General features: G+C 40.5%; 1 protein-coding gene across 1 annotated transcript; it reads right to left on the reverse strand.

The window, feature by feature from the left end:
- Nucleotides 1–31: 31 nt before the first annotated feature.
- On the reverse strand, nucleotides 32–19449 carry LOC143863657 (F-box/kelch-repeat protein At1g57790-like). The gene is made up of 2 exons (XM_077374391.1): nucleotides 18389–19449; nucleotides 32–382 (listed from the first exon to the last, which is right to left on the reverse strand). Exon 1 carries the CDS (start codon nucleotides 19340–19342, stop codon nucleotides 18419–18421), a length of 924 nt encoding a protein of 307 aa, XP_077230506.1. The 5' UTR covers nucleotides 19343–19449; the 3' UTR covers nucleotides 32–382; nucleotides 18389–18418.
- Between the last annotated feature and the right edge of the window lie 4049 nt (nucleotides 19450–23498).

Below are 23498 nucleotides of genomic sequence, written 5' to 3' on the forward strand. Positions count from 1 at the left end.
GTGCTGATAACATTTCCCTTAAACAAGCAGAGCACGAAAAAAAAATGTTAAATAACTTTGAATCTGAACAAAAAATACAATGCAAAATATTATTCACAAAACCGAACATGGCAAAATAATAATTTAACCAAAAATGAAAATAAATCCTATCATAAAACTTTTCCTTTGGCTCTACCTCCTTAAATATAATAACTTCCTAAAAAGCCTCAAAATCAGAAAGGATAGGAATTTACTACAAATAATATAAACTGAAAAACTGAAATATCTTCATCCTAGCAGCCTTGCTTTGGGATGATAGAAACTCAAACTAACAAAGAATTTTGACCCTTGTAGAGCTCGTCCAGATCGAAAGTCTTGATCCCCAGATTGCCTTCTTTTGATCCTGACATTTACAAACACCTCATCAACATGTTCTACTTCACAAATCAATAATAGCATAATGCAATCAGCAAGCTACAAATTCGTGAGTTCATAGATGAGCATACTTAAATTATCATATCATATATTTCGAAATCCTAAATTCCAAGGTAGAGGAAGTCGTGAATATCACTGTTACAAGCTCACCTTTGGTCCATAACTCGCTAAGGGCAAAATCCATTACTTAGTTCGGTTAATGATTGATCCAACAAGTTCTTGGTTAATTTGGATGAATCAAATGAATTTTGATCGACCAAGTACGGCCAACTGGGTCAACTTGAGGTAGACCAAGTCAATGATAGACTCAACAAGTTTTGAATGTAGAGAAATTTCATGAAAGAGGGAAGCAAGAAATGGAATTAACCACTAAGTTTAGATGTTTGTAAAAGAAGCCTTTGATCGCAAAAGATCTCCCACAACCACTAAGTTGAAAATTTTGCAATCACCCCACAGCTGATATAAGATGAAAAGGGAAATAAAAAACTCGAAAAACATGAGTAACAAAGCTGCTTCCGCAATTACGGTGGAGAGAAGGGGTGGCTGACGGACAGTTGTCAATGATGAATAGAAAATGGGTGGTTCATCAGGGACACAATGATGGCTGTAAGATGCTTGTGTGACAGGAAAAAGAAATGCAACGATAGGATGGAGTTGGCATTAACTTGCCTGATAGGAACGATAGGTGAAATGGATTCATGAGAAAACGAGATCATTTCTCCTCTAAGAAGAAATTATCTAATATGAAGCCATGTTCAAATCACTTTGCTCCTTGTGTGTACCAAATGCACAAGAACAGCCCTCTTTGTATATGACATTGACTTAAAACAAAATCATCTACAAATGGGCAGCTTACATCTAAACAAGCTCTGTAGTTTCGATCTTGTCATTGAATGCTGAGCATTTAACAGCTGACTGACAATAAGGGGCATGAGATTCATTTTCTCCAATATCAGTACAAATATGGAAAACAGATAAAATATAAACATGCATCTTTCAATATAAGTCAAGTTAGCTCCCACTCTAAATTGAATGTAGCACAAGGTCAAGAAGGATGCAACACAAGACTAACCCATAGAAGAATACAAACAAAATAGTGTGTAATATAAATCAGCATAGCATGGTCTGTCAGCCACACAGGCTACAACAGTGAGAAAACATATGATCAAATTCAGTTGAAACTAATGGTAAGACGGGCATGGCAAATACCTTTTAGATAAAGAATTGAATCATATGAAGTTCACTCTGATCAAATCATAACTCTATTATCTTGATAAATTAATAACACAGTTCGTGGTATGCTTTTTTTACTCAGTGCTTGAATATCCCAAGAAAAAGTTATAACTGAATATAAAACTCGTTGATATCAGAGCAATGGCAGTGTTAATATGAATTCATTTATTCTGCAGAAAACAAAATTTGATTGGTAGTTTTTTTGAGTTTAAATAAATCCTCTTTGTTCTTTCTTAAGTAACAGCAGACACCTGGGGTTCTAAAAATTAATGTTCATAACACATTGGTTTGTGAACTACATAACACATACTGTTGTTTTGCAATGTTGCAACTACAAAGTACATACCATTGTTTAGCATTGTTGTTTTTACTTTCTTCAAGCAAACCCAAAATCTTTCAAACATGAAAATTAAGATAATAGTAGGGGTTTAGAGGCTGCTTCTTTCCAAAAAAAAAACCCTAGGAGTTTTATTATTATTATTCTTATTATTTAAGGGCATCTGCGGTAAGATATCTGATATCTGATTACAAAAAAAAACCCTGTTACATATAAATCGCTATTTTTTAAGATATCTGATTAATTATGAAATTTGACGTTTATGCAGTTCTTACTTTTCTGGCTACTGGTTTTCACACTGGCAACATTACCTAATACTCTTGTTCACCCCATCATATTGTTGTTCCTTTAAATATTCTGAGTCATGTGGTTGTAAGATCCTATCCTACTGATACTAAAGCAAAAATTAATCCCTATAGTAATACGTACCGAGGATTTGCTCGTTTTAGAAACTCACCCTTCTCAACATAATCCTGCTTTATGGTTTTCTTTCTCATAAAGATTTGATTATGGTTTATCTAATTCAGTTAACATTTCAAATCAGTGTTCATATATCTCCTTGTCATTGCTTCGATTTTAGAGCTATGATTATGTTGGGTTTAGTGTCGTGTTTCTCACATGTTTTGATAGGGTCCATCTTTCAAGTGTCCTGGTTAGACTAAGTGAGTGTGTGCGTGCATGTGTGTTGTTGTTTGTGTGTGTGTGTTGGCGGCCGCGGGGGGGGGGGGGGGGGGGGGGGGCGGCTTAGGTTTAGGCCAAACCTAATTATATAAAATAACTTGTAAAACCTGCCCAAGTAAATTTTAGTTGACTCGGAATAGCGTGATTGATTACCCAGGTTGACACGATGAGTACTTAGTCGACACAGGCATAACTCTGAAGAGTAATAGGAGTTTTGTCTGACTTTGGAAGGCAAAACGTGAACTCGGACAGGAACGCGACCAAAGGTTAAAGGGAGTCAACTCGATCGAGTTGACAATGACGCGGAAGAATTTTGAAACTATGGTTCTCGGAGGTGTCTTTGTTCTTCTTTTGGGGCACGAAACAAGACAGTGTAACCTCATTGAGTTGAAAAATGATAAAGTTACGGGTAGTAGGATTGGGATAATTCCTAGTAATCTTGTATCGTTTATTTCATATAGTGGATGTGGATTAGGCCTTTGAGCTGAAACATGTAAATATTTCCTTCTCTTTGTGCAATTGCCATTTTATGATTATTTAAATAATTGTGGTTTAGATCGGAATAAGCTCATCAATTTCTAAAGATTTTATTTAAAAAATGTTTTTGGCAGGTATCTAGGTCATTTTGAAAAATGAAAAGTAATCAAATGCTGACTAAAATGTGCACTTTTTGTAATTGGGTTCTGTCATGTAATGATGGACAATAAAAGCTTCTATGGAGGCTTTAGATGGTTAAGAAGTAGATGAAGAGCATTGTAGCAGTTTTGTTAGTTTATTTAATTGCTGTGCAACCAAGAACTTGTTCAGAGAAGGGGGTGAAGTCGAAGAAAGGCTAAGATAAATCCCGGACTTAAAAAAAAGATACAAGAAGAGCAAAAGTAGCAGAACATATAAATAAAAATTAAAACTAGGGAAAAAGTGTGTGATCCAAACCTCTCTTTTTTTGAATGACAAAGCATTTCATTGATAAATGACCGAGATGGTCAAATTATAAACAGAAAAATAAAAAAAGTAAGATACAAATAAAAATAGCATCCCCAACACCAAGCTTGCCAGCTAGCTCAAGGCGGGAGGAAATCAAAAGGCTTCAAGCCCTCTTTGGAGACACCTTCTCTAGCAAGCTTGCCGGCTTCTCTATTTGCAGACCTTCTCAAATGCCGATAAGAAATCTCATGACAGCTTACTATGTCTTGGATCTTGTCAAAGAAGGAGCAAATCTCCAAGGGACATTTCATGAACCACTAAGCCAACGGATCACATTAAGAGAGTCCCCTTCCACCACTACCTTGTCCAAGTTTTCTAGCTCCAGGAGCTTGATCCCTTGACAGACGGCTTGCGCTTCAGCTTCAATAGCGTCTACCATTCCTGTGGGACCCGAAAAGTCCACCATACCGATCCCAAATCGTCTCTAAGAAGACCCACAATACCTGAAGGGCCAGGATTCCCAAAACTGGAGCCACCAAAATTGAGTTTTAAAAAACCGGAATCATGGGATCCTGATCCGAACAAAAGCAGAACCTCCTCCACCCATGCCAAAGATCGAAAGCGGACTCAAATATGAAGCACGGCACTATCTTCACCCATGAGATCGTGAGAGCTACCACTTTGGCAAAAAGATAGTCACAACCATGGTTTTAAATTTCGGTTTCGGTACCGGTTTCAGACCACACCGAAATTGAAATTTCGGCTGAAATCCGGCGAAACGATGAAAACATTATTTTATTCAATACTAAATTTCAGCCGAAATTTAGGTAATTTCGGTCAAAATTTCAGTAAAATATTTAATTAATTTAAAAAACAGGTTTTTGGGTGAAATTTAGGAATTTCGGACGAAATTTTGGAAAAAAATGAAATTTCGACCGAAATTCTGAAATTTCGACCGAAATTCTGAAATTGCGGACAAAATAAAATACCGTTTCGGGTACGGTACGTTTCAGTGTCGGTCCCGACCGAAACCCGAAATTTCGGATTTCGTCGAAATTTAAAATCATGGTCACAACTCTAAGCATGCCCTTTGAAGACCAGGGCATTTCTTTCTTTCCATAACACATAAATTGTTGCTAGGAAGGATACATTCCTTAAAATTTCCTCCTTTTTACTCCAAGAACCAAAGACCAACTTTCCAATAGGTCAACTAGTTTGGCTGGAAACACCCATGACATACCTAACCTATCCAATAGTCCACCCCACACACCTCTTGACCATTTTGCAATGCTATAGCAAATTGTCGGTTGTCTCTCCGGCCTCAATGCACATCGTGCGGTGATCAATGATCAGCATTTCGCACTTGCGCTAGAAATCCACCGTTAGAATTCCATCCATAAGAGAAGCCCACCCGAAGGTACAAACTCTAAGCGGAGCTTGGAAAGTCCAAACCTTGGCTACTCTGGAGAGAGGAAGACAAAACACAAGGTGGAAGTAGAAGGATTTAACAGAAAAAAAACCCCTGAGGAGCTCCAGATCCAAACCCCTTTATCCAGACCGGGTTGTTTGACATACCAACCTTCTAAGGCCTCAAGCAACCTAACCACCACCAGATTGAGCTCTCTATCAAAGAAATTTCTTCTATACACCGGCATCCATATTACCTTATTTTCACAACGATCAGAGCACTCTATTACAAACACCTCCTGCGAAGCAACCGTTGCAAATAACTCTGGAAAAATCTCCTTCAATGGTGTTTGCGAGCACAACCTATCATGCCAAAACTTGAAACGGTCCCCTGTATAAACTCTGAATTTAATTCCATCTTGGAATTTTTGTTTGAACCGCAGGATGTCCATCCATACTCTGACCTCTCTGTGTCTATACTTGTCCACAGACTCCCAATGGCCGAAAGTTGACCTATACTTACTTTCGATCACCTAGGCTCATAGATGAGAATACTCCTCCCCAAATCTCACAAGCCATTTACCAAGAAGAGCCTAATTCATCTCTTTTATCTTTCTGATCCTAAGGCCACCGAGTTGATCAGTTTGCAAACTTCTTCCCATTTGACAAGTGGAAATCCCTTCTTGTCGGTACCCCCATAAGAAACTTCTTTGAATTTGCTCCAATCGGTTCACAACACTCATGGGGCATTTGGAAAGGGATAAATGATACACTGGAATATTAGCCAACACAACCTTAATTAGAGTTATGCGACCTCCTCTCGACACTAAATTTCGCTTCCAAGTGTCTAGTCTTTTCTCAATTCTCCCAACAATAGACTCCCAAAACACCTTCTTTGGTCTCCCCATTCCCAAAGGCAAACCAACGTAAATGGAAGGGAGATTATCCACTTTGCAGCCCATAATCCCTGCAATTCCTTGCACCACTTCAAAATCAAGGTTAATACCAAAGACTTAATTTATGAAAGTTCGTTCTTTGAATGGATACCAATTCATAGCATCTCAAAATGGATTTGAGATTCATAATCTTTACCGGATCGGACGAGCTGAAGAGGAGAGTATCATCTACAAACTACAAGTGAGATAGAATGGCCCCATTCTCTCCAATCTTAAACCGATCTATTAGCCCCTTAGCACTTCCTTTTTCCATCAACCTACGCAGAGTCTGAGCCACTATGACAAAAAGAAAAGACCACAACGGATCTCCTTGTCTAAGACCTCTGGAAGACTTAAAAAAGCCTTTAGGGTCACCATTGATGATGACAAAAAAACCACGCAGATGATAAGCATTTCATTATCCACAATCTCCATTTACTGCCAAACCCCATTCTACCTAGTAAGTAATCGAGGCAATCCCATTCTAGTCGATCGTAGGCTTTTTCCATATCCAATTTACAGACTCTACCCCTTTCTCCTAACTTAGAGTAACAATCCACGACCTCGTTTGCAACCAGGGAACAATCAAGAATTTACCTATCATGTATGAAGGTAGACTAACTCCGCCTGTGCAGCCACACAAGGAGGAGTTGGTCTAATGTAAAAAGAATGTGCGGCCACTAACTCCACCAAGAAGCAACATGTGCATAAGATGAGCGTAGAGGAGAAGCGAATGCTTAGATGGATGTGCAGCCACACAAGGTTAGATAGAATTAAAAATGAAGACATTCGTAAAAAGGTGGGGGTGGCACCAATTGAGGAGAAGATGAAAGAGCACCGCTTAAGATGGTTTGGACATATCCAACGTAGGCCTTTGGATGCTCCAGTGAGAAGAGGCGGCTCGTGCCAAATTGATAGAGTAAAAGAGGTAGGGGCAGACCGAAAACAACTTGGGTAGAAACAACAACTTGGGTAGAAATAGTGAGGAAAGACTTGATAGCTAGGAACATAACAGAGAACATGACCTTGGATAGGATAGAACGGAAGAAAATGATCCACGTAGAAGAACCCAACTAGAGCCGAGATTAGAGCCGGGTAGATTCCTTTTACCTTCTTCATGAAATTTTTCTGACGGATTCATTTAGCCGGCCCCAACTAGTTTGGGACAAAGGTTTTGTTGAGTTGAGTTGATTTGTATGCATGGTTTTAAATTTCGGGTGGAGACCGACACCAAAATCAACAATACCCGAAATGGTATTTTATTTCGGTCGAAATTTCTTTTTTCCCCGAGATTTCACGCAAAAACTTGTTTTTTTTTTAATCAAATTAATATTTTTCCGAAATTTCGACCGAAATTTATACTGAATAAAATAGTATTGTTTTGGTTTCGCCAGATTTCGGCCGAAATTTCAATTTCGGTTGGGTCTGAAACCGGTACCGAAACCGAAATTTAAAACCATGGTGGTATGAATGTAGACTGGCTAGGAAAAACATCAAGGGGGGGACTATTTTCAATCACTCCGCTAGGACTTCGCTAAAACCTTGTACAAACAGCCCACCAAACTAATAGGGTGGAAATCTGCTACTTTCGATGCCCCTTTCAGTTTGGGAATCAAGGCAATGAACGTAGCACCCGTTCCCTTATCTAGATCCATTCCATCATGAAATTCTTTGAAAAATCACAAAATGTCAGCTTTGAAAGAAGGCAAGGTAGAAACCATCGAGTCCCAGAGCTTTATCCCCACATAAGGAGAATACCCCTTTTCTATTTCCTCCTCTGAGAAAGACCTTTCAAGTGTGATTCTGTTATCCTCACACAGACATCCAAACTTTACATTCCCAGGAACAAGGCGACTTATCTTTTCATATGAGTATAGCCGCTTATAAAAATCCAAAATTTCTTCAATTAATTCCTCCTTTTTTCCATTATTGACTCATTTACCTCCAAAGAGCCAATTCTGTTACCACGCCTTCTTGCACTTGCTATTCCATGAAAATAAGTCGTTTTTCTTGTCTCCTTTTAACCACGCCACCCTTGATTTTTGTCTCCAAGTGATTTCCTCATGAAGAGGAGTATTATTGTACTCTTCTTTCAGGCGCACAACCTCCTCCACATCCTCTCTACTAGCTGAACCATCGTCCTCTTTACTTGTAATCTCCTTTATTCTAAAAAGAACCCACGACTTTCTCTTCCCAACCATCTGTGATGCAGGACAATACCTAAACGAGGGAAAATCCTAGACTCCTAATGGGATAATGGCTTCTAGGAAAGTTTAGGGCTAACTCTTAAGAGGCTAAAGACACCTACTGGGTAACTAGGGTTGATTTAAGGCAGAATTAATTGGCGGACAGCAGCAATATTGAGGCTTAAATTTGCATTAAATAATGAGAAAGAACACAATTAGCATGAAATAAACTTTAAACAAATTAGTCGACAGTTAAAGGGTCCTTCGGGTAACTAGTTATGGGCAAAATTAGGCTAAAACGGGGTTTTAAACGTGCGACCAAGTAGAATAATTAAAACAGTACCAAAACCTATGAACTAAAACTTAATTTGATGAGAAATCAGCAATAATCCAATGAAAAAAAAGTAATAAATTTCTGCAGCAACAAAACGGGGTCAAATGGGTCCAATTTAGGCTAAAAGGGTATTTTGGTAATTTGGACAGATCTAGAAATTCTGGGTAAACTGCTGTGGGTTGAAAGATAATAGGTTTAAATGATGAAATAAATGAGATTTTCAGGTTTAGTGGGCTGCTACGTTGGTCGATTACACTTTCAATCTCCAAAAGCAAATTTTAGGGCTTGAAAGGTGTGAAAATTTGATTAGCCTCGAAAGGGGTTGTAAAACTATGAATTTTGATTGTTATAGCTAAGGTTTAATCCCAAAATAAGTCCTTCAAAGTTTCAAGATGAGATCTTAAATGATGTAGGAGATATTTGGATTTTGGGTTTTTGTATTTTAGGGTTCAAGAACACACAAAAATTGAAGAACTAATGACTTACTTGTTTATGGCTGATTTGAGAGGAGAATAGAAGTGAGAAGTGAGAAGATGAGAGGGGATTGAGAATAATGGCTCCAAGCCACCAAGAAGAGAGAAGAGAAGAAGTTCCAAGCTTCAATAGCTTCTTTTGCAAAAAAAACTTTAATTCCTTATTCAACAGTCAAAAGTCTCTTACATTGCTTTCATAAGATGTATTTAGAAGAAAAGAAACCCTAGAAGATAACTTAAAGTTCAAAACTAATCTCAACCATTCATCTGATCTAAAGTAAAACTAAATAAAGATAAAAACTTACCTAAATAGTAATCCCGTAATAGACCTATACCACTTCCTAAAAACACTCATAACTTGCTCAAATCACATCCAAATCATGTGATCTTGGGCCCATTAGATAGTTAATTGAGAAACCTTTCTAATAATACCAAAAACACGCCAAACGGATGAGATTTGATGCCTAAAAAGTAGGCTACAAATAAAATGACGAAAATAGAAAGTAAATAATAATAAAAAAAAGATGACAATGTATGTGACCCATGCAAGAGTCCCCGCCATCAGTCTCATCCACGTCTACGCTTGTAAACCCTTAATCCACGCCCATTGTTGATGTCCCCATCAATCTGATTCTCCGTAATCCATTCCTTTAACTTTCTCTTAGCATAATCCCAATTATCACATCTACAAGTCCAAAAGCCTCATCTTCTTCCCACCATTCTCATAATCTTTCCTCCATCTTGGGGTGTTCCAAACAAGCAATCTCAAATCTGAAATGAGGACCCCAAGACTCCAACCTCAAGTCCAACACAAGGGGTCGATGGTCAGATACAGTATGAGGGACCACTTTTTGACAAACTTTGGGAAAACTACCGAGCCAACAAGGACAAATCATAAATCGATCTACTCTACTACGACTAACACTTCTGGCCCAAGTGAATTGCGCACCCGTTAAAGAAAGATCAATCAATTCATGAAAACTAATAAATTTGACAAAGGCTCTCATATATTGGATAAATTTGCTGCACCCCATCCTCTCCTCTATCATTCTTATTTCATTGAAGTCCCACCTGTACACCAAGGGTTAGACTGCTTCTCTAACTGATTCCAACTCCTCCCATAGTAGATGTTTTTCCTCCCTTATTATTGGGACATAAACACCTGAGAATGTCCACAATGAATTATTACACAGGTTTCTTAGAACAACTGACACAGAAAAGCTACAATTCCATGAGTCAGATAACTCCAAAGTAGATGCATCCCATGCTCCTAGGATTCCTCCTTATGCTCCTACTTCATCCAAGGCCACAAAATCCCAGTGACTTTGTAACCCCAGACCTATGGTCTCTGCCCCGTTCCAATTTGACATCTTAGTCTCTTGAATGCACAAAATTTCTGGTTTGCAATTCCTAACCAACTCCTTGACATGAACCTTTTTTCTCTAAAGAGCCCAATCTGTTCACAATCCAAGATAGAATCTTCACTGATTACGATTTCTATATTTTCCTTTCCCCTAGGAATAATTTCTGCCTCCCATTTCTTTTCCTTTTGCGTTCAACTTTCTTTGGTTTACCCTCTCATAGTTAATCACTGATTGTAACCTCGTTAATTCCCTTAACATCTTTGTCGCTTCCAAGTTGTTCAAGTCCGACGAGTCTCTTTGATGGAATTCTCTTACTTCTGCCTGTCTGAACAAGCCCCTCAAAACTCTTCCAAACCGACAATAGCTAGCTCCAATATCTTACTTGTTAACAAAACATGATTTACGAAAATATCAACTGTCTTCTTCCGGATTCTACCAAGCAATCATGAGTGTTTCCTCCGATTGAGGCACTATCGCCAATCCGTCAAAATCCCCATCATCCTCTGATTCCGTGCTCCCCTCTACCACTGCCAGAGACCCATACTCATGTTAACTGAAAACTGTTGGATCTGGCTTTGGATCTAAAACTGCTCAGGCATCAAATCTATTTTTGGGAATGGGAATCCTTGTGCCTTCACCTGCACTTTGCATGTCACCAACGAAGGAAACAATCCATACTGATAGCTATTATATAAACCATGCGTACCTTTCGGGGGGGTTAGTCGTGCGTGATTTTTGGTCACTCTGGGAATACTTGGGACTCCTGGTAATTCTAGGAAAGTCCAGCGGATTGTTGGTCACTCTGGGAATGCCTAGGACTCCTAGAACAGGGATTTCAGAGTGAAGAAATGAGGATTCTTAAGTCCTAAAAAAAGTCTTACATTTTCATTTGTCACTATTACCATAGGGAGTTTGGGAGTTTGTGGACCCCAATTAGGGGACCAAATAGAAATATTGGGAGAAAATATTCAATAATATTGAAGACAAGAATAGCTACCATCCAACAATTACAGTGCACGACTAGTTTCCTATCTTCTTGCATTTAATTCAATCAAAGTCTCTTGTACTGACTGATCTGAAGAGAATCCAGTTAAAGGCAACAGCCAGGCAGTGTTCTTGGTTGAGCAAAGTGTAAGCCTTGATGGTTACTCTAATGCCAAAAGATTGTTTCAGAGTTAAAATACCCTGAGACATTTCATCAAACGGCTAGTGGGTATCTTCCCCTACTGATCTCCAAACCAAAAACAATAAAAAAGATAAGGCCACAACTTCCCACAGAACTATTGATACAATATTTTTCCATATTATTAAACATCAATGCAACATGGATAATGTTTTTTTCAAATTATTAAAAATCAAGCCAAACCGTCATTTACAAGCACTCAAAACAAGATAAAAAATACCAAAAAACAGAGAACCCATTCAACAAACAAGAACCCAAAGTCCTCAGCAAATAGCATATGAGTCATCTGTGTATTCCTTTTGCAAAACGATCGATGACAGAAAAAGGCCCAAAAATACATATGTATTTCTGCTGTAAAAAGCCCCACAAATAGCGCAAGAGAGAGAGAGAGAGGGAGGCTCCTTCCACTGCCTTGAGTGCTGTTCGGAGTGGGTTGGGCAAGGAGAGTGATTTGAGAGAGATGGCTACTAAGGTTGAGGAAAAAGAGTGATTTGAGAGAGATGGCTGCTAGGGTTGAGGAAGGAAAGTTATTTGCTCGGTGGAAAAAGAGAGGCTGCAAGGGTTGAGAAGAGAGAGCAATTCGGTCGATGTTTCAAGTTCCACCCTTCCAGACGGGATTTCCGTATAACGATTTTACTAAGCGCTAGGGTATTTTGGGGATTCTTTACACAAAATCCCTACCCATCAGACTAACACTGTATTTGAGAGTGGGAGCGGAAAATCGCGCCCGACTAACCCGGCACTCCTAAAGTCCAACCTAGTCCAAAAGAGTCTAGCGCGACTAACCCCCCCTTCCTGTCTAGACTAATTGCTGATTGAAGCAGAAGCTGCCGCATTATACTTAGATTGGACCAAAGCATGGGCAACCTCGATCTCTGCTCGAGAAGATGAACCAGCAATCTTTTTAGAAGGGACTCTCACCACAGCATCTTCCTTAGCTGGAGAATGAACTGAGAATGAAGGCCATGACCTCCCGAAAGAAAGACTCCTTCTCGTCATAAATTTGAGCAGGTAGACCATGGAGTTATATACTGTAGAGAGAAAGGGACAAGCTCTCTTATAAAGCCGGAGGAGCATTTTTACAAGCTTTACTGTTTGTCATTCCTTCTGAGGGCTCATTCCTCTCCCCTCTTGATTCCCACATTATCCCCCCAACATCCCTTCGATACCGAGTCAACCCAGTACTGTCTGAAAAGGTATTTAGCCCAATAAGGTTTGAGAAATTCTCCACGCACACTTCACATCGCCTCTCTCCTATATGCATATGGCCCACTAAGAAACTTGCCAATCCAAAGTCAACATCATCAGACCACTACTATGCTTCTGATTCCCACTCTCCATTGACTTCACAACAAAATTTTGAATTTCTATCCACCCATAGCCCTCCATTGGTCCCCTCACTACTTATTAGCATACCAGCTCTGAGGTCCTCTTTATGCAACTTCCACCGCTCACCCGAATCCACGTGTCTCTCAACTTTTTCCCCTTGATCTTCGAAATACCTTGCAGGGTACTCAAGTGGCCTTTTATCTCCACCTATCACCTCCTCCTCACCAGCTAGCAACATATCTTGACAGGTCACCTCCACATGTCCATTTTCTACCAGCTGGGCTGAATCAACGCAAGATAGCACTGGTAATTCGAAACTCTCTGCGCTGGTTTCACTATCCAGCGCATTTTCCACCGTCGATCCATGTGCAACAAATCCCCCCTGTCCCACCATATTCGACGCCCAGCCACTATCTTTTCCTCTCGCCATTCTTTTTTTGGTCCCCTCATATCTTACAAAGGTCTTCGCCCTATCAACTGTGATCCAGCAGTAGAGATCAACAAAAATTGGAGATGTGCCGAGTGGGGTTAGGGATGAAGTTATGCTGACGATGGTGAGATGGCGGAGGAGGGAACTGTTGGTAGGGGTGGGGCAAAGGAGTATGGTAGTGGAGGTGGGGGTGGGGCGGTGGTGGAGAATGAGGTGGGTGAGGGTTAGGATTAGAGTTATGGTTAGGATGGCGTGGCGGTGGAGTAGGGTAGTGGGGGTGGGGGTCGGGCAGTGGAGGAGGAAGATGAGATGGAGGCGGGTTAGGGTTGGAGCTAGGGATGGGGTAGTGGGGCGGTGGAGGAGAGCAGTGGTGGTGGTGTTGATGGGGGGGTGGAGGTTCCATCGTGGTTCCTCTTTCATACCTCTCTCTGGGATTTTGGATTTTCTATGGTTAGGGTTTCCAAAGATCGGTTCCTCTTTAAGATCTCTCTCTCTCTTATGGAGATGTGCCGGTGCGATCGAACAAATCCTCAAGAGGATTGAAGGTCCATAGGGTACGACGTCAGCAAGTGTGGAGGTCTGCTGATGTTGAGGCTGATCGGCTGGCCCACCAGGGAGCCTCTAGACCGCCACTTGGAGTTCTTTGACTTCCGTCCCCCTTGAGATCGCTCTCTTTGTTTTCCTCCAACACATACTTCCTATGTGAGAGCGAGACGCTAGTACCGAGTAAGCTACCTCAATCCCTAAAAAGTATCGAAGATGGCCAAGATCTTTTATGAAGAACTCTTTCTGCAAAAAAATCTTCAATTGCTGAATGTCAACTGTGTCACTCCCTGTGATAATAATGTCATCCACATACACTATAAGGAGTACATGACCAGCCCCTGACTGATGGCTGAAAACTGAATGGTCAACTGCACACTGCCTCATGCCATATCTCATGATGCCCTAAAAAGTATCGAAGATGACCAAGATCTTTTATGAAGAACTCTTTCTACAGAAAAATCTTCAATTACCGAATGTCAATTGTGTCACTCCCTGTGATAATAATGTAATCCACATACACTATAAGGAGTACATGACCAGCCCCGACTGATGGCTGAAAACTGAATGGTCAACTGCACACTGCCTCATGCCATATCTCATGAGGGCCTCACTGAACCTCCAAACCAGGCTTAAGGGGACTGTTTGAGACCACAATGATTTCCGAAGCCCATATACGGAGGAGGACATCTTCCCCTGAGCAACATAACCAGGAGGTTGCTCCATGTACACCTCCTCAGCCAAATCTCCATAGAGGAAGGCATTTTCTACGTCTAGCGGATATAATGGCCAGCCATGATTGACTATAAGAGAAATAAAAACGCGCACTGATGGAATCTTCGAAACAGGAGAGAGGGTCTCATGGTAGTCAATCACATAGGTCTGTGCGTATCCTTTGGCAACCAAGCGTGCCTTAAGGCGCTCAACCGTCCCATCTGAAAAATATTTGATGGCAGAGACCCATCTACAACCAACAGGGTGACCACCAGGAGGAGGGGGAACCTATATCCTAAGAATGATTGGCCCTAAGTGCATCCATCTCGCTGTCCATAGCAAAACGCCACCCAGGGTGAGCAAGAGCCTCCTGTCCAAAATTAGGCAAGGAAACAAAAGACAAAGAGGAGACAAAAGCACGAAATGAAGGGGTAAGATGATCATACGAAACATAAGATGAAATAAGATGAGCAGTAGTGCGTGAACGAGTGTGTGAGGCAATAAGAGCATCTACAGCTACATCAGAAGAAAGAGAAGGTACCTGAGGGTTAGAGGCCAGGATCTCCGGCTGAAGAGACGACGCCTCGATAGGAGATGGAGGAGGATCTGCTCGCTAATGCCGCTGATAGACCCTCGTAGTAGCGGGCGGAAGAGGAACTGCCGAAACCTGGGAAGGAAAGGTCTCCGACAAGGGCATCTAAGGGAGGAAGATCCGGAGAAACCAGGTCAGGAAGAACCGGAAAGGGGAGAGGGAGACATGAAGGAGAGATAGGAGCGCCATGCGCAGGAGGAGAGAAGAAGGAAAGAGACTCGATAAGACAACATTTGCGGATACAAAAAGACGGCGAAATCCAGGGCTGTAACACTTGTAACCCTTCTAAGTACGAGAGTGTCCCAGAAAGACACAATGATCGGCCTGGTCCAAGGAGCTGCTGGCGAAAAGGTAAGAAGTCTGATCCCAAGGAGTGAAGGTAAAGAATAGCCCTGCGTTGGTCCCGCTGACGAGCAAGGACGATGAGATAAGAGGTAAGAGGCATGAAAGCGTCCAACTGCTGGCAAAGAGAGGCGAAGAGGGCTAGAGTGGGTGGGCAGAGAGTCATTCCCACGCTCAAGGTACATACTGTGAATAAGTAGCAAAGATACGTGTAAGGTTATAAACCACAGATTAAAGCAGAGCAGTGTGAACCCAAATAGCCTTGGCCGAGGGCAGGCTCATCATCAGTCGTGCAACAGCAGGAACCATACTCTGCCTGAGGAGGGTGCGGATTATAGCATCGCCCTACCGCCATCTATCATAGGACGGGTCTGAAGAGGAAGGAGGATCACGCTCAATAAGGGACACCCAACCCTTGGCAAGAAAATAGGTCTCAACAGCGTAGCGCCAGCTGAGATAATTGGAGCCATCCAATTTCTCAGAGGTCATCTGAGGAAAAGACTGCTCCAACGAGGGAGAATAGGATGAAGGAGAGTAGCTCGAGGAAAGAGTCGTAGGTAGAGTGGAGGCATTGTCAGCAGGGACGGGCTAACATGGGGATCCGGGAGAGCAGGAGGATCTATGATAACTAAAGATCAGAGAGAGAGACCCACAGCCACACTAGCAAGAAAGAACAAGAAAATGAGGAAAAGACAAGAATCATGCGAGAGGTCCGCAAAGAAGACCGCGGCTCCAATAAAGAGGGATGTTAAAACAAGATATATCCGGCGAAGACATAATGAGAGAGATGAATCGAAGAGAATGGGCCAAAATCGGAGCCGCAAACATAAGAAAAAAAAAGGTTTGTAAAGAGGATTTAGGTCATGAGAAGAGGGTTAGAAGGGGGAAGAGAAGAAGGGAGGATAAGAGGGAGAGAGAGAGAGAGAGAGAGAGAGAGAGAGAGGGGAGGTGAAACAAGAGGGGTGGGGTGGGGGGGCGAGAAGAAACAGGGAGGTCGGGGAGGTAGGGGGTAATTTACGGGGGCAAGGGGGGAACAGGGAGGTCGGGGGGAGGGGGTTATTTACGGGGGGTGGGGAGGGGAACAAGGAGAGGGGAGGGAGGGGACGGTTTACGGGGGGTGAGAGGGGGTGTGGAGGTCAGAAGGAAGGGGGGAGGTTATTTACGGGAGGGGCAAGGGGACTTTGGGCCGGGTGGAGGTCCCGACAGGGGAGGGGGGGCTGGTGAGCGAGGGTAGAGAGGGAGGAGGAGGAGAGAAGATGCATAGGGTTAGTGTTTTAGAAGAAAAAAAAAAGAAGAGGAATAAGAAGGGGAAGGAGGAACGATGTTGGTCCCTAGGGATCCAAACCCTAGGGCTCTGACACCATGTGGAAGGAGAAGAGAAGAGAAGAGAGTGGAAAGAAAGAGTGAGTTGGAGTATCTCCCCCTCAATTATGTATTTATATAAAGACAGAAGATAAAATGACCACTATGCCCTTAGGCAACATACACACATACACACATCTAACATATTTGTTAGAGGTAAATCAATATTTTTATGATATCTGATTAATTATGAAATTTGAAGTTTATGCAGTTCTTACATTTCTAGCTACTAGTTTTGATATTGAAAACACCACCTAATACTCTTGTTTCCTAAGTGTTTTGATGGGTTCCATCTTTCAAGTGTCCTAGTTAGACTAGAAAAGAGATAGGGGGCTTAGGTCTAGCTCAAACCGAAGTATAGTTGGGGCTCTACTAATTAATGCTCCATATCTCGTATATCTTAATGCTTAGACAAGGAACCAACATTGTTCCTATGCTGATAATTTATACTCTAATTGTTTCTAATACTTAAAACAAAAATCCAGTGATATATGAGAGTACCTTCTTAGGAAACGTTGTTAAAGTACATACATGTGAACAATAATGTTGTTTAAGGTACATACTGTAGGTAAGTACATGATGTATGCAGGTACGTAGTAAATGTTGTTTGGTCTTTTTAGTGGAAGTCGTTGTGGTGGTCGCAGTAACCATCTAGTGTGGCAGTGGCAACGGAACCAATGGAAGATGCAGGAAGGGTAGCAACACTAGACGAGACACCCTCCTGGCAGTAGTAGTAAGAGGTTATGGGGTTTTTTCTTGCTTGACAAATAAGTATAAAACCAGGTGCACCATTTCCGTGGGCAGGGCAAGGACAAAGGGTTGGGCAAAAGAAGTGACACATTGCTAGGGTAGGGGAGGGACAACACCTATCTTGTAATTAATACTCGCTAATACCTTATATAAAATGCGGCCACTAGCTGTAACGACCCAGATTTTCAGAAACACCAACAATATTAATCATTAGAGCCCCAACGGTATATAATATTACTCGTAAACCTTATGAAGAGGGTGAGAGAGTTAGAGAGAGGTTATCGTCAGTGTTTCAAAAGGCGACTTATACAAAACTTTTTATGGGAGGTCATAGCTTTTTTTAATGGGAGGTCATAGCTTGCATTGCATATACAAGTGCATCAAATCTCAATACAGCTTTGAGTTTGGACAGAATACATCCGAAGGATCATTAGTTACAGGCACTTTTCTCTCAATTCCAAGATGTAAGATGTAGTGGATATTGCAATCATGATATCTTAATTATCTACTACTATGAAGTAAATAGAATGATTTCTAAATAACAAAAATATAAATACAACAATATATTGAGTTGATATTCATACCCTTCTCTTTCTTAGAAAATCATTCAATGAATGGCACAAGTCGTATGGATTGTAGCAGCCTCTAAAAAAATTCTCAATGGAGAGATGGTGGAAGATACTAAAACTAAGGGGTGGAAATATCAACGCCACCTATGTAGAAAAAATAAAATTGTATACAAATGCAGATTATAGAAAAGGAATGAATGGTACTAAATATCAAACTGAAGCTTTTTTTCTCTAACAAATTATTGTTCAATTAAAATAATATTCAAGATGTTCATTGTATGCATACCTTATCAAACCATTCGGGCAATTCAACCATTCACCAGTGGAGCAATTCATGCGAAGGTTTAGACCAGCTGGGTTGAATCCAGGTGCTAAAGCGATACCCCTTAGTCTGAGAAAAATCTTTATAGGGAAAGAATCTGCGGTCCTCAAAAGAGTAGAATACGGAACAATCTTCGCCACCACATAATAGAGGGAAAAAAATCTTATTTTGCATTCCTTCCACGGGAATGATTGTTGAGAAAGATGATTTGTGACTAAGGAACATCGTTTGATCTCCCATTGAGTCAATTTCTTCCCATATCATCTCAGAACGATTCAAGCAGAAAATTTTAATTGACCTTCCATGATAACCAATAAACACATACACAAGCTTTCCGCCACACTCTACTAGGAAATTCTGACCAGTAGAGTTTTGCATTAAATCTACCCAGGCATCATTTTCTTCCCAAAACTCCTCGTAAGTGGGCTTTGAAAGTACTGACCAAACACCATTCCTAGGATCAAAAATCCCTAACCGTCCATCCATTCCTAAACAATAGAAAACGTCGTCATAAAAAACCAGGTTACAGTGCGAAGCAGCAAACCATGGATTGCTATCTAAGGTATCAGAAGTCCAACTCTCATCCCCACGACAACAAGTTCGGATAGTAACCGTGGTGGAACCACTACCTTCCAATGCCACAATTTTGCAGTCTGAAGAAGTGAGAGAAGATGAGAAGGCAACGCCATGAAAGCCCTTATCTTCAAACATATCAGGAAGTTGGATTCTTGACTTTGTGAAAGGATTAAAGAAGAAGTATGTGGAGTATTCTTTTTTGGATTGAGACATTAGCAACCAACCATCTTTGGAGTAATGCACAGTAGAAGCTTTTAAGTTTGGGAAGTCGTGTATATTGTGAAATATCTTGCGAATAGGATCGAAGAAACTACACAATTTTCTTCTAGCGCAGATGGACATAAGCAATGGCGTGTTGTCTATGGGACGGACTGGAAGGGCGATCTCTCGCCATATTCTACATAGAGGAGAAAGACGAAGAAGATCCACTCGAAAAAGTCTTAACACAATTAACTCTTAAAGATCCACTGGAAGATCCATCAAGGAAGTCTTCTTAACCCCTTCCTCAGCCATATTTTCCTCCAGATTTTGGAACTTTGTTACAAGCGTCTCTTCTCCTTTGTACAAGTTCTCGTTCATATTTGTTCTTCCTTTGTCACCAGATAAATAAAAATAGATGTTTCCTACCATTGATGGATCAAATACAGAAACATAAACAATTGCTAAGAAGAAGAGAAATATGGCAATTTATGCATTCATTGCATTTCTCTATTCTTCCTCTTCCGCTGCTTCTTCAAATGAACCAATCTACCTGTAGTCGATAAGAATATCAGTAAGCAACCTCTCTCCAACAGTAAAGCTTGGCAAATATTATAAGGACAAATTATACAGGTGACATAATTGTAAATTCATTGGCACAGATTAGGAAATAACATGGCTTTAAATTAGGTATTGCAATAAACATTCACCCATGTTTGTTGTTTAAAAGAGGAAGAACATGGACACCATTAGATTTTCCAAAAAATCTAGTCCACTATCAATTCAATTATGAAACATCCCAAAATATTATGAATTAGTTTTGGATATTTAGAATTGGTTTCAGCCAAGTGAGAAGAGCCCTATAAATACATTGAGTGTCTATTCCCTTTATTAACACACTTATCTGTTCATAACTCATAATTGTATCCATTCTAGAAGTTTGTACATGAAGTTAAAGGACAACCCAGTTTTCTAAGTGCATAAGTAGGGCTGGCAATTTCACCCGAAAAAGCGGGGATCCGCCCCGCCCCGCCCCGTTTGGGGAGGGGATTCCCCGATTTGAAAGGGGAAGGGGAAGGGGAAGGGGATTATAAAAATTCCCCGGTGCGGGGAGGGGAAGGGGAAGGGGATGGAGTTGTCCCCGCCCCGCCCCGCCCCGCCCCGCTAATCAATGCCATTTTTTTGTAAATTTTTAAGTGTTTTTTTTAAGGAAAACTACTAGAAACTCTGTGGATCGGCTACAAGATTCCCCCAAACATAAACTTAGCTTGTCTTTTCCTTTTAATTAGCTTCTGAGAGCATTTTGGGAACTATAATAACCTTTTCACAGATGTTGAAATAATAAAGACAAGCTGAGAGCCTGAGACGCTGAGTGTATGCAATTATCAAAAAATCGTAGTGCCAACAAAATTTTAGGGTTGGATTGCAGGTTTTAATTTTCAACAAGAAAAATTTAGCTACTAGAAATTTGTTTCATGTCAGCACTAGACTGAATTGCAATTAAAGAAATAAGTCATTTGTTGATTTTGTTCTCTTCTCCATTCTCATTTCTCATGCTCATCTGGGGGTTAACATGCTATACAGAATGAACTAATGAACATTATTTTGCGTGTGTGAGCGCCCACTTATGGACTTTTAAAGTTCATTGTGACTACTGAAATAGTTACTTTTTGCACATTGGCTGCCTGTTAATTAAGGTAATCCTGGTGCTCATTTCCTATTTATCATTCCATAATTTATGCAGAAAATTGCTGAAAGATGAGGTCCTGTTGTTATTTATGTTTGTTGTCTCATCCATGCATTTCTGATTTTGTCCATCTGTTTGTTGATCACATGAATAGAATCATAGCATTCATCACAATATTGTCTGTAATGGACGTAGAAGAAAGAAGCTCTGTTTGCTGGTTTGATTGGGTTCCAAAGAGGGGGCGGGGCAGGGATTTTGTCCCCGAAGGATGCGGGGAGGGGAAGGGGAAGGAGAAGGGGAAGGGGATTAGATATTCCCCGTGGGGAGGGGAGGGGGATTCCCCACCATCCCCGCAGAGGGGAAGGGGAAGGGGAGGGGGGAAATTCCCCGCAGAGGGGAAGGGGAAGGGGACCCCAACATCCGGCCCCGACCCGCCCCGTTGCCACCCCTATGCATAAGCCATAAGCTGTGTTGCAAAATGTACATTTCCTACGAAAATGTCCTAAAGAAAATATTATGACCACCATGCTCCTCCAAGTACAACAACTCATTCATATTAACCTCATTTTTTTAAATTTTGTACATGGTATTGACACAATTGAACATTCAAGTATCTCCTACCCAAGGACTGAATATCAAATGAGGCTTTGCTAAGGGATTTCATAGAAATGTAATTCACAGCCACACATGAGTAGTAGTATACCATTTCCAAAGAGGGCAAACAATTACACATTTGTTTTTTTTTTTTAATCAAATGCAAATCATAACTGTAGAGTAAAATGGCTCATAGGATAGGAGCATGATGCTTCTGAACAGAATACAAATTACAACTGTAAATTGTGTCGATAAGAACCTTTCCAGTCTATGATTAAATTGCTCCAGTTAAATGATTCTAGACAGGTTTTGACTGTACATGGCAAAATTTATGGTATGGATTCAAAATCTGGAATCTCATCACTTTTAGAACCTTATAAAAATTGATTTTTCTTTTGAATTCTTACATTCTAACTGCCAGTTAACCTTATTCAACCACTTGAAATTTGATTCAGCCTATAGGACTATTTAACACATGTCAATTCCAATACTGAAGAAGGTTATACTTACTAGTTTCTCATTAACAAATGTCAATGTTTCCAAAATTCAAATGATAGGCATGACTTGTGAAATTTATGATGCTTCAGTATTTTGCCATGAACTGACAACATTTCTTCCCAAAAAGTAATAATAGGAATCACACATGAACTATGCATAACGTACTTTGGAATGGAATCATGTTGTTGAATCCCTCATGCAATGGATCAACTCTAACCTTAAACTCAAATTTAATGACAATAAGAATTTCTTATAAGCTGATACAACTTTACAAGCTCAAAACAAATTATCCAAAATAACTTTGTAAAGGGAAAAATCAGAACAATGAAAGAAACCATCTCATATATTCCATCTTCACAAACCTTGCCAAAACTTTGCTGAAAACAACATGAAATCTTAATCTCCATGAAAATGGAACTAAAATGGAAATGAAGTATAGATCTTTTATTTTTCAAAGAAATTGCAACAATTAGCAAACATCCAGCTCTATTCACACAACCTGTATCAGTCACATTTAGCTAGATCTATATTCCGACTACGAATTAAGAAGAAATACCGGAATCATGAGATTAAAAACTATAATCATGCCTTAAAAACAAAACTCAAGAATCTACCTAACAACTTCTAATCATAGACAGCCGCACGAACACCAAATCGAAACAAGAGCAGGTTAGGGACTTTACCTGATTTGAAGAAAGAACAAAAAAAAAAGAAAATGATCTTCTTCTTTAAAATTCTAGATCTGAAATTGCTCCTCTGAAATTCTCTTGATTCCTAACTGTTGAAGAACTCTTCTGCGCTCGATCGGAAATGGCGACAGATCTCGTCGGAGAACAATGACTTGCCGGAGAAGAAACTTTGAAACGGCACTTGGAGAAAAAGGAGGTCAGATCCTAGCCGTGGCAACTGAGGTAGCTAGATCTGAAAAAAAAACAGAGGAATGGCCGGAACTAAATCGGATCTCAGGCGAGATCGATCGGAGGATAAGAAAAACCGAGAGTTAGAGTTTCAGACGAGGGTTTCTATTTCAGATCTACTCTCTCTCTGTTCTTTTATTTTTATTTTTTTCTCTTCTCAGATCTCTCTCAATCTTCTTTACAAACCTCAGAAATTCCTCCAATACCTTAGATCTAAGAGATTTTTCAAATAATTTGTAATAGATCTAAGAAATAGAGATAGTGATAGAGAAGGAACGAGTTAGGGTTAGAAATTGCAGAGGTAATGACGGAGAAGAAGGTATCAGTGATGAGATACGACCGGAGAAGCTTAGAAGGAAAGAAAATAGGGTAATCAAAGTGAAAATTCCGGCTAGGACTTGGCCGGAATCCGGTGAGATTCCAATCGGAGAAGATGAATATGAGTTTGAGGGATTTCCCTTTTCTCAGATCTCTCTCTCTCTCTCTCTGGAGCCTTTTTTACGAAGATGAATAGTCCCCTTCTGCTCTTCGATTTTTTTTATATATTAAAATAGAAATGCTGATAATCTCCACCCCCACTTGATGAGGCGCGCCCGCCAGATTT

Source organism: Tasmannia lanceolata, unplaced genomic scaffold (genome assembly GCF_043159265.1).
Source record: "Tasmannia lanceolata isolate RefF3 unplaced genomic scaffold, GAP_Taslan_0.1 ptg000044l, whole genome shotgun sequence".
Lineage (NCBI taxonomy): Eukaryota > Viridiplantae > Streptophyta > Magnoliopsida > Canellales > Winteraceae > Tasmannia > Tasmannia lanceolata.